This window comes from Panthera uncia, chromosome A2, assembly GCF_023721935.1.
Source record: "Panthera uncia isolate 11264 chromosome A2, Puncia_PCG_1.0, whole genome shotgun sequence".
Lineage (NCBI taxonomy): Eukaryota > Metazoa > Chordata > Mammalia > Carnivora > Felidae > Panthera > Panthera uncia.
In genome coordinates, this window is record NC_064816.1 from 2533505 (window position 1) to 2550348 (window position 16844).

The 16844-nt window shown below is 65.8% G+C and overlaps 1 protein-coding gene across 1 annotated transcript; it reads right to left on the reverse strand.

The window, feature by feature from the left end:
* Window positions 1-1963: 1963 nt before the first annotated feature.
* Window positions 1964-15728, reverse strand: CACTIN (cactin, spliceosome C complex subunit). Its single transcript, XM_049639613.1, has 10 exons — window positions 15472-15728; window positions 12522-13002; window positions 9612-9707; window positions 8958-9103; window positions 7930-8092; window positions 7721-7835; window positions 4592-4784; window positions 3809-3931; window positions 3392-3678; window positions 1964-3202 (listed from the first exon to the last, which is right to left on the reverse strand). The coding sequence occupies exons 1-10, from the start codon at window positions 15636-15638 to the stop codon at window positions 2712-2714; spliced, it is 2262 nt and encodes a 753-aa protein (XP_049495570.1). The 5' UTR covers window positions 15639-15728; the 3' UTR covers window positions 1964-2711.
* Between the last annotated feature and the right edge of the window lie 1116 nt (window positions 15729-16844).

A 16844-nucleotide genomic window follows, 5' to 3' on the forward strand; every position in this document is an offset into this window, starting at 1 on the left:
AGAACAAACAAAAAAGATGGGGAAACTGAGGTCCGGAGGGAAGAAATGATGCGTCCACGGCCGCGTGTGGGTGGGATTTGAACATGAGCTGTGACTTCCACCGCCTCCTGTCCTCCCTGCCTCCCCGACCCCACCCCGCTCAGTCAGCTAGGGAGGCCTGGGAGGGGCGGAGATGGCCTGGGGGGAGCGGACGGTGGGAACGAGGCCAGGCTCAGGATGTGCCCCCCGTGGCTGTGGTTTCCGGTGGGGGCCAGGAAGGGAGTGTCTATTCTTAGCCTCCACAGCCAAGGGCGGAAAACGACCCGGTGGGGGGTGGGGGCAGCTTAACGCCCCGGGTGGACCCTGGGCCAGGGTGGGGGCCACGGTGCCTCCCGTCTGCCTGAAGCGCCTCCCTGACCCCTAGCGCGTGGTCCTGTCCGGCTCACTCACTCACCGGCTGTGGCTCCCCAGTGCCCGGGGGAGGAGTCCAGGGCCTGGGCTGTGGCCCTGCCCTGGCCTCACCTGCAGCCCCGTCCTGCCCAGCGCCTGTGCCCCTTCTCCGGAAAGTCTTGTGTTCCTTCCCGGGTCCCCAGACCCACTGCCTGTCCCCGCCGTAGCCGTACCTTGAGCTGGGGGTGTCTGAGCCCAGGCCTCCTCCCTCCCCCCGGGGGCTCCTGGCTCTAAGCTCCCACCGGTCGGGAGGGGGCGGGGGGATGGCCATTCCGTTCTCCCTCCTAGTGCAGCCGTCTCCCCCCCAGGGCCGGGTCGTCACCCCGCCAGGACTGCAGAGGGGGGTGTGAGGGGCTGGGACTCTCGGGGGAGCAGATGGGAGAAACTGATGCCAGGACATGGGCAGTGGCCCGGGAGGTGGGATTCTCCAAGCTGCAGAAACCCGGATTCTAACCCTGACCGCCGCTTTCCAGGCCTGAGGATGTGGGCGGCCTCGTAAGGACAGAAGCGCGCGCCCTCCCGTGGAGCCAGGCGGGTCCGGATGGCGCCCGTTAAAGGCCTCAGGCGTCCTGTGAGCAGGCAGCCAGCTGGGGCCAGAGTGCCTCCTGGGCCCGCCCCACTCAGCCCTGCTCCCAGGGGCCTGTCGCGACCTCAGGGACAGCGGCACCCGCCAGGAACCAACTGGTGCCAACCGCCCAGATCCAAAGGAGATTCTGAGATCGCTGTGACAGTCAAGTGATGTCGTCTGCCAGGGGGTCTGAAGGGGACAGCCGTGCCCCATATGATGCCACAACGGGTGCTCCTCACCGCGGACCATGGTTTGGGCGGGCCGGGGTCTGCGGCTCAGAGGCCCCTTGACCAGACGCACCTCCGGGCTGAGCCAACACACCGTGCTGCCCAGCGACCTGGTGTGAGGGCAGGGCTGGGAGTGACCAGCGGCCTGGGGAGGGTCCATCTCGGCTGTGGATCCCGGACCGGATGCCTCCCTGTCGTGGGGGGTGGGTAGGTACCGAACAGCATCCCCCCACCCCCACCCCCACCCCCACCCCCCCCCCCCCCACGGCCGACATCCCCTGGGGCCTGGGAGGGCAGCTACTCCCCTTCCAGCATCCGCTCCTTGTGGGAGGGGCAGGGGCGAGAAGGCCTGTGGACTTCCAGAAGCTTCCTGAGGGGCTACTGCTGCGGACTATTTTGAAGTGTCATGGTTGTTTTTAAAAGGTCTTTCTCGGGGCGCCTGGGACTTTGGGCCCAGCATCGAGCTCTGTGCTGACAGCTCAGAGCCTGCCTGGGATTGTCTCCCTCTCTCTGCTCCTCCCCCACTCGCACTCTCTCCCAAAAACACTAAAGCCAACAGTTAAAAACTAAAAAATTAACCAAGAAAAGGTCTCCCTGGCTGCGCTGAGGGCCTCGGTTGCGACGTGCCCGCCGTGGCTCCCGTTGCTCCCCAGGACGTTACCGGCCGGACTGCTGGCTGCGGGGCGGGGCGGTGGGGGGGGGGGGGCGCCGGTCTGCAGAGCTTCTGAAAATGTAGAAGTACTCTAAAATAAAGTGTTTATTAAAAAAACATGCAACTCTGTGAATAGGCCAATTAAGTGAAAATAAGGTATTTCCCCACACCTTAAAAAAAGTCATTTTAGAGAAACAACCTAAAATCTTTCCGGGGCGTCCGGGTGGGCCGGCCGAGGAGCCCAGGTGGGGCTGGCCCCCCTTCCCACGGAGACGTCTCTGTAACAAAACGTTGAAAGAAACGTTCCTGGGGCGCCCCTTCCCCCACCGCTGGCAGCGTGTGACCCGGCGGCGGCCGCACCTGTCAGGCCCGCAGAAACGCGGAGGCAGCTCCGTGGTGGCCAAGAGAGGATCTCCAGGAGCACGGCTGTCCCAGCGTGGGCGGGGGATGGGGTGGGGGGGCACCCGGGCCCGATGGGGGGCACCGCGGCTGCACGCCCAGAGGCCGGGGAGGCCTGACCCGCACCAGCACCGGGGCGGGGCCGGATGGGGGACCAGAGTGCGGGGGTGGAGGGGGCGGGGTCCCGCAGCCGCCCTGGACTCGCCCCCGCCCCCCCCCCCCCCAAGGCCTGGCACCCCCAGCTCAGGGCGGGTGCCGTGGGGCAGGGCTCGGGCCGCAGTTCCCCCGCCCCGTCCTGCGTGTGAGGACCCCGGGCCGGCCAGGCCGGCCTGCCTTCCGCTCTCCCAGGCGAGGGGCTCCCCCGGGGAAGGCGAGCGTGCGCGCGGGGAGGGCCCGGGGAGAGGTGGGCCAGTCCGGGCGGGAGGGGCCCCGGCCGTCACCGCCGGTAGCGGTAGCGCTTGAAGTGGAACCAGAGCTGGAAGATGCCGTTGGCGAACTGGCAGCGGAAGCCGTGGCGGTGGGAGTACTCCCACTCGCGGTTGACGATCTTGAAGGCGATGTCCTCGTAGGGCGGCCCCGCGTGGAAGCGCAGGGTGGCGAAGTCCTTGTTGTCGGCGCAGGCCTCCAGGAAGTACTCGGGCGTGGAGCGCTTGTCGATGAGGTCGGGGTAGAAGATGTTGAACTTGTAGCCCTGCACGATCTTGGGCGGCGGGTTGTCGAAGTCGTAGTGCGTCTGGTTGTACTTGTTCCACTCGAAGCCCGTGTGCACGCGGTTGAAGAAGCGGGGCTTGCGCGGCCGGTACTTGTCGGCCCACAGGTAGGCCTTGCCGGTCAGCGGCATCTCCACGCTGAACTGCGCCTCGTCCTGGCCCATGCCCTCCTTGGCCCGCCGGAAGAAGATGTCCTCCGCGCTCTCGCTCGCGTCCCCTGCGGGCGGGGCCGCGTGTCAGCCGCCCCTTCCGTGCCCCGACCTGGCGGGTCCCCCCGGGCGGGGGCACCGACGGCGTGTGTCCCCACCCCCACCCCACCCCGAGACCGGAGGCGGGCGGGGGGGAGGGAGGGGGGGGCCAGGGCCCCCCAGGGGCTCGGGGACACGTCTCCCCGCACGGCCCTCACCTGTGACCTGCAGCTGCTGCCGGGACAGCTGCAGGCGCTGCTGGTCCTCGTCGGGCTCCAGCACGTGCGCGTCCAGCGGCAGCTCGTGGGCCGTGAGCAGCCGGGGGCTGTACTTGCCCGCGTCGTAGTCGTCCAGGCTCTGCTGGATCAGGTCCTCCTCCATGAGCACGGCCTCCCCGTCCGCCTCGCCCTCCGCGGGGGCCGCCCCTTCCGCCTCCGGCTCCCCCGAGCCCCCCTCGGAGGAGGAGGGCCCGGGTGGGGTCGGGGCAGGGTCCTCAGGCTCCAGGCTGCGGAGACGAGACGAGACGAGACGAGACGAGACGGGAGGGATGGCGGCGGGCGGCGGGGAGGTCGCGGGGGGCGGGGCCTGCGGAGGTCCCCGGCCGCGGGGTGGAGGGGGGACCTCCGGCGACCTACCTGTGGCCGGGCGACGGGGGCTCCTGCTTGAGGATGGGGAACAGAGGCTCGCTCTCCACACCCTGCTCCTGCTTCAGCTTGTACAGCTTCTGCCGCAGCACGTCCTGGTGCCGCTCGCGGAGCCTGCAACGCCGGCCGGCGGTCACCCCCACGCCCGGGGCCCTGTCCCCCCCCCCCCCCCCCCCCCCCCCACCCCGGGCCCCCCCCCCCCCCCGGGGCCCCCCCCCCCCCCCCCCCCCCCCCCCGCCGATCTCATGACCCCCTTTCACTCAGAGGGAGGACCTGGAGCCTGGGGGAGCAGCAGCACCGCCCCCCCTCCCAGGCCAGGGGTGTGGAGGGTGGGGGTGGGGCGGGGCGTCTGGGTCCGGGTTTGGGACTCAAGGCCACAGACCCTGCTGGGAGGACCGAGTCCCTGAACGGGGGAACGGGGGGTTCGGGGGACTCGTGCGCCTCGCGAGCCACCGAGCCGGGCTGAACGGCACACGGGACGCGGGGGCGGCGAGGAGAATAAACTTAGAGATGTCGCCGCAGTCAGCAGCACACAGGGCCGTGTTTACACAGCGCGGCCAAACACGCCGAGAATCTGTACACGGAGGGTGCGCAGTGGGCAGAAGGCGCGCGGGGGGGGTGGGGTGGCGTGCAGGGAACAGCGGGCCTGGGGCCCGCGTGATGCCAGCTGACCCCCACCCCCACCCTCCTGCGCAGGCCCCGCCCCCAGCGGGCGTGTCCAGCGGGCCGGAGGGGCGGGGCGGCTCAGTGACGCCGGCGTGACGTGACGCGGACCTGGCGCGCGCCATGTGGGCTCGAAGCTGCTGCAGCAGGCTCTCCCAGTAGCCCATGTCCAGGTTGGGGCCCCCGGCCCGGATCTTGCCCTCGATGCCCTGGAAGATGACGTGCAGCTGGCCGTACGTCTTCCCCTTGAAGACCGACTGCACGTCAGAGCTGACCGAGGCGTTGACCCCTTCTCGCCGCTCACCTGCGGGGGGGGGGGGGGGCGCTCAGCGGGGGGAGGGGGCGGCGGCAGGGCTCCCGACCCTTCCCTTGGACCCTTCCCTTGGCCCACACGGCTCCTCCCCTGACCCTGGCTGGACCCTGCTAACACGGAGCTGGCACCGGGCCGCGGATCCTAGTCGGGAAGGCTCTGAGTGGGGCTGGGGTTGCCGGGCGGACATTTCTCAGCCTGGCATCGGGGTCGGCCAACCCCCAGCCAGCACTGCGCCCCCACCCGCATTGGAAGAGCGAGGAGGGATGGATCGCCCGCCAGCCAGACTCTCAGGAGTTCAGATTTTGCATCTTGGGTAAATAGTTCACCCTCTCTGGGCCTCAGTTTCCCCTAGTAAGGAGAGCAGCTCCTTTCCCAGGCACTGCGGGAAATCCCGACACCGCCCCAGAAGGCAAGCCCGCCCCTTCTCGGTCCCATCCAGATTTAGCTGGGGACACAGGGACATGCCCCCGGCTTCAGACTGAGAAGCCCCTGAGGGCAGGGCTGGGTGCCACCTGACCCTGCCTGCAGCCTCCTTGTTGCTCCTCAAACACACTGAGCCCTGCCCCAGGGCCTTTGCACATACGCTGCTTTCCAGCAGTAACATGCTCTTCCTCATCCAGCCTGCCTCCCAGACCCCACCAGTCGAGAACCCTGTGGACCGGGAAGCCTTCCCTGGACCACCTGGTTGCTCCCCTCGGCCTGGATGCCTGATTAGTGGCTTCCCCAGGGCAGGGACCTTGCTGGGCTTCTGACTGCTGCCTCCTAGCACTGCGAGAACTCGGCGTGCAGCTTCTGGCACGTGCGGGGTGACACGTGCTCCCGGCTAAGAACCGGCTTCTGACACCACGGCCACTAGACACTGGCTCCAACAGAGCAGACAGGCTCAAAAAGGACCCAAGTCCCTCTAGGCAACCACCGTGGGACCCCCGAGTCAGCATCTAGACACTCGTCCCCTCTGCCGACACCTGGATGGCCCCAGGCAGCCCTGTCTCAGACCATACAGCAACGGCAGGGCACCGAAGCTGCCTCCCGCCGGCAGGGCCGCACCCCGTGCACACCTGCACAGCTCACGCCCCCCACAAGCCCCGCTCTGCCACACCGCGGTGTAGAGATCGAGTCGCGGGTTCGGATGCCGCCCCAGCATCCCGCGGGGCCTGGCGGGGTCCAGGCGGGGGACGGAGGGCTCTGGGACAGCGGCTTGGGGAGAACCCACAGGGAATGGTAACGGGGCCCCCCGCCGCAACACCCACACTGCTGCGCGCCCACGTCCAGGTAGACTTTCCCATGAAAGACGAAAGAAAAAGCCCAACTTAATTTACAAGCACAACACACGCTCTGCGCGTCTCCGGGAACGATCTTGGAGATCAGGCCGAAAAGAGAAACGGAAACACAAGCGCATCTCTGAGGACACCCGGGGCCAGCTGGGACCCCAGCCAGGACAGGGGAGGAGGGACAGTGGACGGAAGGGCCTCTGCTGTCACTGAGAGAAGGCAAGCGGCCACAGAAGGGGGTGAATCGGCAGCTGGCAAGAGACGACGGGGGACTCGGCGCAGGGGACCCCCGGCAGGGTGGCCCTCGCTCTTCCACAGCCGGTGGGTCAGGGTCTTCTGTGTCTGGGGAGCGCCCCGCCCCCATCACCTGGCAGAGCACAGACGTGACCCGTTTCCCGAACTACACGCTGTCCAAGAACTTCCCGCCCTCCCCCACGAGTTACTGGCGGATGTGTCCCACACGACGAGGGGACAAAGCACAAGAAAGGGGGACGTGGGGCAGTAAAGAGGGGCTCCGACACGAGAGAGTGAGGAGGCAGTGCGGGGTGACAGACGACGCGCACAGGGACAAGGGGGAAGGAGGCCCGGGGTCGCCGAGGGGACCCTCTGGGGGGTCTGGCCGCCTCCCCAGTTCCGCGGGAGGCCCGGGCCTGGATCTGTGCCCAGAGCCACACCTGTGGCAGTCAGGGCCCTTCCGCCCAGAGGTCTACACCCAGGGCCTCACTGCCCCCAAGGGAAATCGCTCCGCACGTTTCCCAGAGCAAAGGATTTCCTTCTTTCTCCAGAAGTTACTGCAGGATGTGCTGGCTGAGAGGGCGCAGGGAAACAAAACAGCACTTAACAAACATGACGAAAGACATTCCTCCTTTTCCTAAGAGGAAGCCGTCCCCCCAACCTGGGCTGAGCAACAAGGGCATTTACATGGGCCTGGGGGAGGGGTGGGGGGCAGGCACTCCAGGCCCCTGGGGGTGGAAGGGGTGGAAGAGAGAGGAGCACGGTCGGTCAGCAGCTTCTAGAACAGGGGTCTCACCCAGGGTGATCCTGCCCCCAGGGGACACCAGGTGATGTCTGGGGACATCTGTGGCTGTCACGACTGGGGGGGGCTCCTGACGATGGGAGGGCGGGGGTCAGGGCCGCTGCTCAGTACGCCCAGGGCCCAGGATGACCCTCCCCCACCCCCCGAGGGTCACCTCCCTGGACACTGCGCGGAACCCTCTGGAGGGAATGGAAAGCGAATTAGGAAAAAACACCAGATTCAAGAGACCGGGGCTCTAGGGGCTTCCTGGACAAGTGGACAAGCGGGGTGCCGCCCTCCCTCGAACACACCAAGCTTCTGGCAAAAACCCGAAACCGAACAAAACGGGCCCCTGCTGGTGCCACTCCCGGGAAGCCCAGCGCAGACGCCAAGCGATCTCTGAAGGAAGGGAGTCCCCGCCCTGGGCTGAGCCCCCCCCCCCCCCCCCCCCCCGGGGGAGCCGCGGGGGCCAAGCTCCTGGGGCTCCTGCTGCAGCCCGCCGCTGCCCCCTGGTGGCTCCCGGAGAGGCCTTGAAGGTCCCCGATGGGGAAACCGAGGCAGGCGGAGAGCCCCGGGCTGAGACAGCTCCCAGCCCGCCGGCGCCCGGATACGGGCCCCCCAAGAGCGCGGCGCGGGGCTACCTGGGCCCTTGCCCGAGGCCTCCAGCTTGCGGAGCTTGGCGATCTCGTCCTCCGTGATGGTGGTCATGTCCCGCCAGAAGTCCGCGTTCTTGCCCTGCTCCAGCTCCATGTACACCTGGAGGCGGAAGGTACGGAGGGGCGGTGAGGGGCGGTGAGGCGCCGGGGGGGGGGGGGGGGGGGGGGGGGGGGGCGGCGGGGCCGGGCGGCACCTGGATGTCCTCCAGCAGGTCCTCCATGTCGGCCACGGTGAGGCCGTTGAGGAAGGTGTAGGGCTCGTGCATCTCCACGGCCAGGTCGTCGTCCTCGGCGCTGATGTACTTGGCCAGCAGGTCGATGGGCTTGGCCCTCCCGTCCCGGATGCGGATCTTGGAGCTGCCAGGGAGCAGGGAGGTGGCGTCAGGACCCAGGAGGCCCCCCCCCCACCTCCTGAAGACCCTGCTTCGGGGGTGGGGTGGAGTGGGGGGGTGGCTCGTGTGGGCGCCAGGGGAAGAGCCTGGCCTGCAGGGGGTGGGGGACACGGAGGTCTTCCTGGAAGAGGGGGCATTGGGCGGTCGGAAGACACAGGCCGGGGCCAGAGGGGCAGAGAGAACCACCTCCTTCTAGTGGAAGATCTGCTCCCCCAGGGGCAGGGGAGGGTCTGAAGCATCAGTGCCACACCCAGGGGGACGCGTGTCAGAAACGGACACTTGTCCTACCCCAGGGGAGCCCCGGAACCAGGTAGGTCCGAGCCCCAGGGGCTGGTGCAGCTGGTGGGCAGCAGGACAGAGGGGCTGGGAGCAGGCTCCTGGTGCGCACGCGCCACCGAGGCTCAGACACCTGCCGTGTGGCCTCAGGCGTTCCCCTGCCCCCAGGAACCTCGCGTTCCCCGTCTGTAAACCGGGCTGATGAGCACGTGGCCCCGCGGGCTGCAGCGTGCAGAGGGAGAGCCACGGTCGGTACCGCGAGGGGCCCGGCACCTGGCTCAGCTCGTGTGGCACCGCGACACGGAGCAAGGATCATTCGGAGGTCTCCTCGGCACACAACTCAATGCGGGAGACAGGAGGAGATGGGGGGGGGGGCATCGGTGACAGGCTGGAGGGAGGAGCAAACAGGAAGTGGTGCACGCAACAAGGGGCAGGCAGGGACTCCCCGGGGAGGCAGCGGGTGGAAATCCGAAGGGCGGGAGATCGCAAGCGGAGCAAAGGGCCCGTGCAAAGGCCCCGGGGCAGACGGGGCTCCGGGCGGGGGCGGGGCGCACCGCAGCTTGGCCTGCTGCAGGTGGAAGTGGTCCTCCTGCTCCTCCCACGTCTTGAAGTGCTCGGCCTCCTTCTCCCGCTGCAGCATCTCCAGCTCCTGCTCCCGCATGGCCTTCTCCCGCTCGCGCTCCAGCCGCAGCTGCTTTACCTGCAGGCGCACGGGGAGGGCGGGGTGCTGCAGGCGGGCCTGGCCGGGGGTCTTGTGGGGCCTGCCCTGTACCCTCTAGGGCCACGGGGGACCCTGGGGTCCGGAGTGGGACTACAGCCCGGGCCTGGCCCCGGCCCTGGACGCGGACCGGCCAGGGAAGCCTGAGGCCTCAGATGGACCCTTGGGCCGAGGAGCTTCTTTCTGCTGGAGGCACGGCAGCCAGGAGCAGCCGAGACCACTCTGGCCCCGCCCCCCCCCCATCCCCCGCCCCGAAGGAGGCGTCTGAGAGCAAGGCCCAGAAGTCACGGGGCCCTCGGAGAGGTGGGAGGAGACGGCTGGTTGGAGACGCAGCCCGCACCCCTGGATCCAACCGTGTCTGAAGCCAGCCTCCCCGGGGGTTTCTGTGTCCACCCACCGGGTCGGTCCTTCACTTAAGCCAGGGTGGGCCAGCCTCAGGCCCTCGCGAGGGAAGGCCGGCCCCGTGCAGGCCGGCCAGGGGCAACCCCACCTTCTGCAGCTCCAGGCGATTGTCCTCCTGGATCCTCTTGTTCCGCTCCTTCAGCTCCTTCTCCTCCAGGTGGCCGATCCCCTTTTTCTCCAGGGCCTGGAAGGGCCAAGCACATGCCCGTTGAGCAGAGACGCCTCCGTCCCGCCTTCCCGGGCACCGCCCCGGGGTCCCCTGTGCCACCCCCTCCGAGACCCAGACGCGGATCCGGCAGGCCGAGCGGCGGCTTTGCAGGTAAGGGGGTCCGGCCCCGAGGAGTGACGTGCCTGCGGCCACAGCGCCCTGACCTCCTCCGAAGACGCAGCCCCCTTAGCATTCCCAGAACCAGCGTGACAGGACCGCTTAGAGCAGCCTCCGGCACGGGCAGCCCCTGCAGTAACGTGCAGCGGGGAGGTGGCCGCCCGCCCCGGGGGCTCCCGAGCGTCACTCACGGGAGCACCCCACCCGGGACCTGCCAGGCTGCTGCACGCAGAAGCCCAGCTGGGTCAGCTCGGGGTGCTCACGCCCTCGGCACGTCCGACGCCCGATGCGAGCGAGCAGGGGCGGGACAGAGCCGGAAAGCCCGCGTCGCTAGAAGGGGCACTGTGGTCCCCGTGCTCACAGACCCCTGGGACATCACGCCCCACAACAAACGCTCCTTCCCCGTGTCCTCACGTCCTGGAGGGCGCTCGGGGCGCAGGGTCTGCAGACCCCTCGAGGACTCCGACATCACAGCTGCTGCCCTAGCCGGGTGCCCAGCCCGCACTACCAGATGAGCGCTCCCCCACCGACCCGGCTCCGAGGGCTGTTCGAGGACGCCCCCCCCCCCCCCCCCCCCCCGCCACACACACACCTGCGCTGCCTGGTTTGGGGCCACCCCTTGACGCCCGTGCCACCCCCTGGCCTCCCCAGCCTCAGCCTGGGCTGCCGCCTCAGGCGTTAACGGTGACCGGACTTCTCGCCCCTACGGCCACGCAGAACGGCAGCCCGGGGCACGGACGCGAAGCTGGATGGCCCAGTTCCAATCATGCTCCATCACTCACCGCGGGAGACCTCGGGCGGCCGCAGCAGGGAGAGTCGGCTCAGGGAGAGCGCTGTGAGCAAGGCCGGGCACAGGGCGCCTGCCCACTCCGCCAGCCCGTGGCCCCGGGACGGGGGGGACAAGCGCTGGTGCTGCCCAAACCGTGGGCCTGCCCGGAGAGGCCTCAGAGGCTGAGCGGGGGGCCGACCCCCCACGTGCTTATCACAGGAGGGGCCGACGGCCTCCCGTGGGGCCAACTCTCCAGGGCCGCTGCGGCTCCAAGAAACACTAGGGAAAATATCTGAGCACACGCACGTGCAAATCACACCAAGCTCGCTCATTTGACGCTCACTGAGTGCCGACCGTGAGCCAGGCTCTGGGGACAGAGCTTGCCCTGCGGAGCTCACGGCCTGGCAGGAATCACACGTTATGGATCAGACCCCGTGTTTAGATGTCAGCTTTGCAACGAGACCTCTCTGCACCCGCTTATCTCATTTTTGGATGAGTGAGCGCAAATGGGGGAGGGGGCTGGGGAGGGGGAGGGAGGGAGGCAGAGAGAGAATCTCAAGCGAGCTCCACGCTCAGGGCAGAGGCCTACTTGGGACTCGATCTCATGACTGTGAAATCATGACCTGGGTTGAAATCAGGAGTCGGCGCTCAACCAGCTGAGGTACCCAGGTGCCTCGTGGCTTGGCTTATCCTACTTTTAATGTTTATTTATTTTATGTTTGAGGGGAAGAGAGAGAGGAAGAGAGAGGAAGGGAATGCACACTCACGAGTCGGGAGAGGCAGAGGGAGAGGAAGACACAGGACAGCAGAGAGTCCGACGTGGGGCTTGAACTCACGAACTCACAAGCCGTGAGATCGTGACCTGAGCCGAAGTTGGACGCTCAACCGCCTGAGCCCCCCACGCGCCCCGGACTGGCTGATTTCAAACTACAGCCAGGGCATCCCGACACCTGCCTGCCTTCTCTCCTCTGCGCGCTCTGCTAATCTGCTTCTCGACAGGCTCTCCCCCACGAGACGGCTGGCTCCGCGGGATCTCTCTGCTGCTCGCTGACGCCCGCCAGGGCCCACACGGCCTCCAGCACCAGCGGGCGCACGGCACACGTTTGCTAGTAAAGCGCTAGGGAGGGCGAGGCCGCGCCGAGAGGAAGAGCACCCGTGGGGCCGAGGGGGCCGGGCAGGCCCTCGGAGGCGGGAACGGGTGAGCTGAGATCCTCAGGAAGGAGAAGGAACCAGCCAGAGAAAGAGGTGGGAGGGTCCCGGGTCGGGGAATGGCGAGCACAGGCGCCCCGAGGTGGGCTGTGTGTTCAAGACCAAGGCAAGAGACGGTGCCTGGAGCGCATGCGGTGAGCGGCGGACCCCTGGCATCTGACCGTGGCCGCCTGCTCTCGCGCCCCCAGGCCCTCCCTGCCCGCTCTCACCCCCCACGACGAATGGGTGCTGGGTTAGCGTGAAGCTGTGTCCAAAAAGATCCGTCCACTCACCAGCCCGGGAACCCGTGGAGACCTTTAAAACAGGGTCTCTGCGGGTGGAATTAGTTAAGACGAGGTCACATGGGACCTAAACAGTCTCCCAGCTGATGACTGGTGTCCTCGGAAGGAGGCAGAAAGCGGGACACAGAGGCACAGGGCGCAGAGGCGCAGCCTCCAGGGCTGGGAGGGAGGGAACGCCGTGCTCTCAGTCACAAGCGCGAGGCGGGACTGGCGGGTAAGGGACCGTGTGTAACTTTCGTCGAGAACGAGGTGTTGGCGACGGGGACCACGGAGCATCTGTAACCGGAATCCCGCCTTGGGCGAGCGACGCAAAGGCCCCAGAGGCCGGGGCTCGTGAGCACGCGTGCGGACGGAAGACACCCCTGAGGGCAGCGCCCCACCCGGGCCGCGCGCCGGGCCCCGCCCCGGACTCACCTTGTTCCAGATGAAGGTGCCCAGGAGGTTGTTGTCGCCGAAAGGGTTGTCGGTGTTGGTGTAGCCCATGTACTCCTCCCCCCAGCCCATCTTCTCCCGCTTCTTCCTCTCCTTGGCCTCCTTCTTGGCCAGCCGCCGGGCCCGCTTCTCCTCGGGGGTCTCGAAGGCCTTCATCAACTCCTCCTGCTGCTTCCGCTCCTCCCGCAGCCGCAGCCGCTCCTGCAGGCTGTGCTGGTGGCTCAGGGCCGCCGCCGCCTCCCGAGGGCTCTGGGAGCGGTCCGGGGAGGCCGAGCCGGACGCCGAGGAGCCCGGGGACCAAGAGCGCGTCCGCCGCCGGCGGGCCCACCGGCCCCGCTGCTGCTCCTGGCGCTCGTCATCGGAGTCAGACTGGGAGGACCGGCCCCGCGAGCGCCAGCGTGGGGGCGGCGGACTCTGGCTCTGCCGCCTTCGCCGCCGCCACCGGTGTTCGTCCGAACCCGACCTGGGGAGGGAACCCGCAAAGGTGCGCTCGCTGCCAGTCTTTTGTTTGACAGATGTTCACCGAGCACCTGCTATGCCAGGCGCTGTTCTAGGTCCTGGGGACACAGCGGTGACCAGCAGTGCCACCCACGGTCCCCGCCTTTGGGAGGCTCACGTCAACAGATAAACACGCAGCGTGACCCTAGACAGTGCTACGAGTCACAAAGAAGAGTGACTTAGCGTTAGTGGATGCAGATCTGAGGAGGCAACTGGACGATGTGGGGGAGGGGGCTACAGGGAGAAAGTGATCTGGGCAGCAGTCACAGCAAGAGCAAAGGCCCTGGGGCAGGAATTTACTCGGCGTGTTCAAGAAGCAGTGTGGAGGCCCATGTGGCTGGAGAAGAGCGTGAACAGGGGGGAGTGAGGAAGGAAGGAAGTGAGGGCAGCGAGGCAGGCTGGGGCCAGATGGCACAGAAGCTCTAAGTGTAGGAACCAGAGGACCTGATCTGTCCAAGGCGACAAGAGAGAGCTTACAGGAGAAGGTGGTGTTTACACTGGTCCCGCAAGCTGGGCAACAGGGAAGTGGAATGAAGAGCCAGGAAAAACACTGGGCAGGGGATGGAATGTGCGAGCCCTAGAGAGAGATTCTTTAATGCTCGGGGCCCTTTGAATGTGTACAGCAGCAACCAAATTTCTTTATTTTGTTAAATGCTCCACCTACGAAGCTCGGTGACAAAGCCTACACCCTGGAAACCAATTTCTCGGGAGTCCCTACGTGCAGACTACGCATTCGATCCAATTTTCATAAACCACATCGACTCGAATTACAGACCTAGGATGACTGATTCTTGTAACTCAAACACCAGAAAACAGCAAACGGAAAACATGCAGGCACGACAAGGCTTCCTGCTGTACGTGAACCAGTGGGGAAAACACCAACACCAGGGACCCCAACCAGGGTCAGCAAGCTTTCTCTGTAAAGAGCCAGACGGTCTAGGACACCACTGTGCTGTCCCTACTGCGAAAGCAGCCCCGGACAGACAGGAACAAAGGGACATGGCTGGGTCCCAATACACTTTCACTTGTGCACGCCAAAACCTGAATATATTCGGAGATCTCATACAATTTCCACATGTCATGAGATACTCCTTTTGACTGCTTCCTCACCATTTCAATACGTAGAAACTGGGGCGCCTGGGTGGCTCAGTCAGTTAAGCATCCGACTTCGGCTCAGGTCATGATCTCACAGTTCGTGAGTTCAAGCCCCGCATCGGGCTCTGTGCTGACAGCTCGGAGCCCGGAGCCTGCTTCCGATTCTGTGTCTCCCTCTCTTCCTGCCCCTCCCCTGCTCACCCTTTGTCTGTCTGTCTGTCTGTCTCTCTCTCTCTCTCTCTCTCTCTCTCTCAACAATAAACATTAAAGGAAAAAAATATAATAAAAATGTAAAAACTATTCTTGGTTCACAGGCTATGGAGTCTTGGAGTCACAGGCTTGTAACTTTTTGGAATTCCTGGGTTGCAATGATCTTAGGAGACTCAAAAAAGGAAAAACCACCTTCTCAAATGTAGAGGGAAGTCAACCATGTCTGACTACAGCCACTCTGGCCATGGGGTGAACGGGCCCAAGGGATGGGAGACTGGGCATGCTGGGAAAGCCCCCATGGAGATCTTGAGGAAACTTGGGCCACAGTGGGGCAGGGACTGGCCTGAACGTCACGGGTCACATCCCGGGACCTAGGTCTGGAAGTTGGTCCCTGGCACCGTTCTCGTCCCTCTATGCCGGAGGAGACTCCAGCCAAATCTGGCCAGGTGTCCCATTTCCAAAAGAAAGGGGCTGCTGGCCGCGTGGAAGCTGAGACCCAGGTCCTAGGAGTCAACCCAGTCCTGCCACCTGTCACCAACAGCTCTTTCGTCTGACACCCACTTCCGAGAGCAAGTGTTGCCGCCCCGACTCATGAAATCCCTCTCAGACCTACCCGTTTCCCCACCGAGCCTCCCACTGCCTCCTCTCTGACAGCCACCGCCGTCTGTTGCCTAGACAACTGCACCATCCTCCTCCTCCTCCCCGTTGTCATTCCAGCCAGCCTCCTCAGTCCCTTTTCCACGCGAAAACCGGAGGAAGTTCCACAAAGTAAGTCAGACCCCATCGCTCTGCTCAAAAACCTCCCCATGGCTCCCTGCCTGCCTCCGAGCAACGGCCAACCCCGTCACCACGGCACACAAAACTGCGCGATCCGGTCTCCTCTTACCGCTCCGACCTCGTCTCCTACTCCCCTTCCCGTCCCGCCTCGCTCGCTGCGCTCCTTCCGTTCCCTCCAACCACCAGGTGCCCTGCCTGGAACGCCGCTCGCCTCCCTTTCGCTGCCTGGTGAACTGCGACTCGTACTCGGACGTCCCCTTCTCCAGGAAGCCCTCTCTGACTAATCCGTGGGTCTCTGGCTCCCCGAGGGCGGGAGCCGGATCCCCAGCGCTGTTCACGCAGAGACCCTCACCTGCGCTCCCGGCTCTGCCGCCTCCGCCTGCGCCGTACTTCGTCGTCCCGGCGCCGGCGGTCTCGCCGCTCATGGCTCCCGCTCCGACTTCGGCTCCGACTCCCGCTCCGTTGCCTGCGGCCCCTGCGACCAGCCGACCGCGAGCGCGAGCGTGTGTCCCGACCCATCAGCTGAGACGGTGGCGGCAGAGCTGACACAAATATCCGGGGCCTGCGCCGGGGGCCTTCTTCCCCTGCGGCGCGCGCCTGGCTGCCCCGTCCGCGCCTGAGCCGGGAGATGGAAACCTATCTCGCCGCCCCATCCCGCGGGGACTCCGACTCCCCGTAACTTCCCCACTGCCCTCAAACGTGGCCCGCGTGACGGACTTCTGCCGGACTTTCGTCTCCGGGGTTGGGGGCTCGCCCTTTAGGCAGTGCTAGGGGTAGCCCCACGTGGGTCCTCGCGCCTTGGTGGGGGGGCGGGGCTAGGAGCCGTGGGCGGAGCCAGAGCGAACCAGGAACTGCGAGCGGGGCGGAGCCTGGGGAGGTGGGACCAAGAACAATGGGCTCCGAGGGAAAGTGGAGCCGACGTGGGCGGGGCCCCCAGGGAGGGACCAAGAGGAGGCGTGGTCTGGGGGCGGGGCCAGGGGAGGCGAGCGACGCTAGCGAGGTCTCAAGCCGGTGCGGGCGTGAAGCTGCGAGGTCGTCGGTTGAGTCCAGACTGCTCCGGAAGGCGACGGAAGGCGACGAACTGAAACCAGGTCGGAGAATGAAGAGCCTTGAGGCTGGGCCGACCCTTGAGAGCGACCATCATATTCCATCGCTCGAAATGAATACGTATGTGTTTCCAGGGTTAAGTTAAAAAAAAAAAACAAACTTGGATAACTCCACGAATTCACCGTCAACCCATTTTACGGACAGTAAAAACTGGGGCTCAGAGATGGAAAGTCACTTTAATAAACAGTGCCCCCACAGCCCCAACGAGGCAACATGGAGCTGGGATCTGAACTAGGTTGGGGCAGCTTTGTTCTGTGGGTGCTGGGGTGTCACAGGAGGGCTCTGAGCAGGGACAGATGGGCTGGGGGCGGGGGGCACGCTGGTGGAGTCCCTGCTGGACTCGTGAGGAGGATGGACCACAGCAGGCAGCTCTGGAAGACCCTGAAGTCCTGTTCCAAGCTCCCCCAGCCCACCCCAGAGGATGGTACTTGATATCCTAGTTGGAAGCTCTTCAAATGTTTGTCTTGGAATACTTCACGACATCATCCTAAATGCTAGCTTTGCATGCTCTGCTTGGAGCCAAGGCGCAGAGTGGGGCTGCTGGTGGGGAGGACTTTCAGAAGACCACCTCTTGATAACAAACCTGCTTTTCATGGGATGCGGACGGGGGGTGGGGGT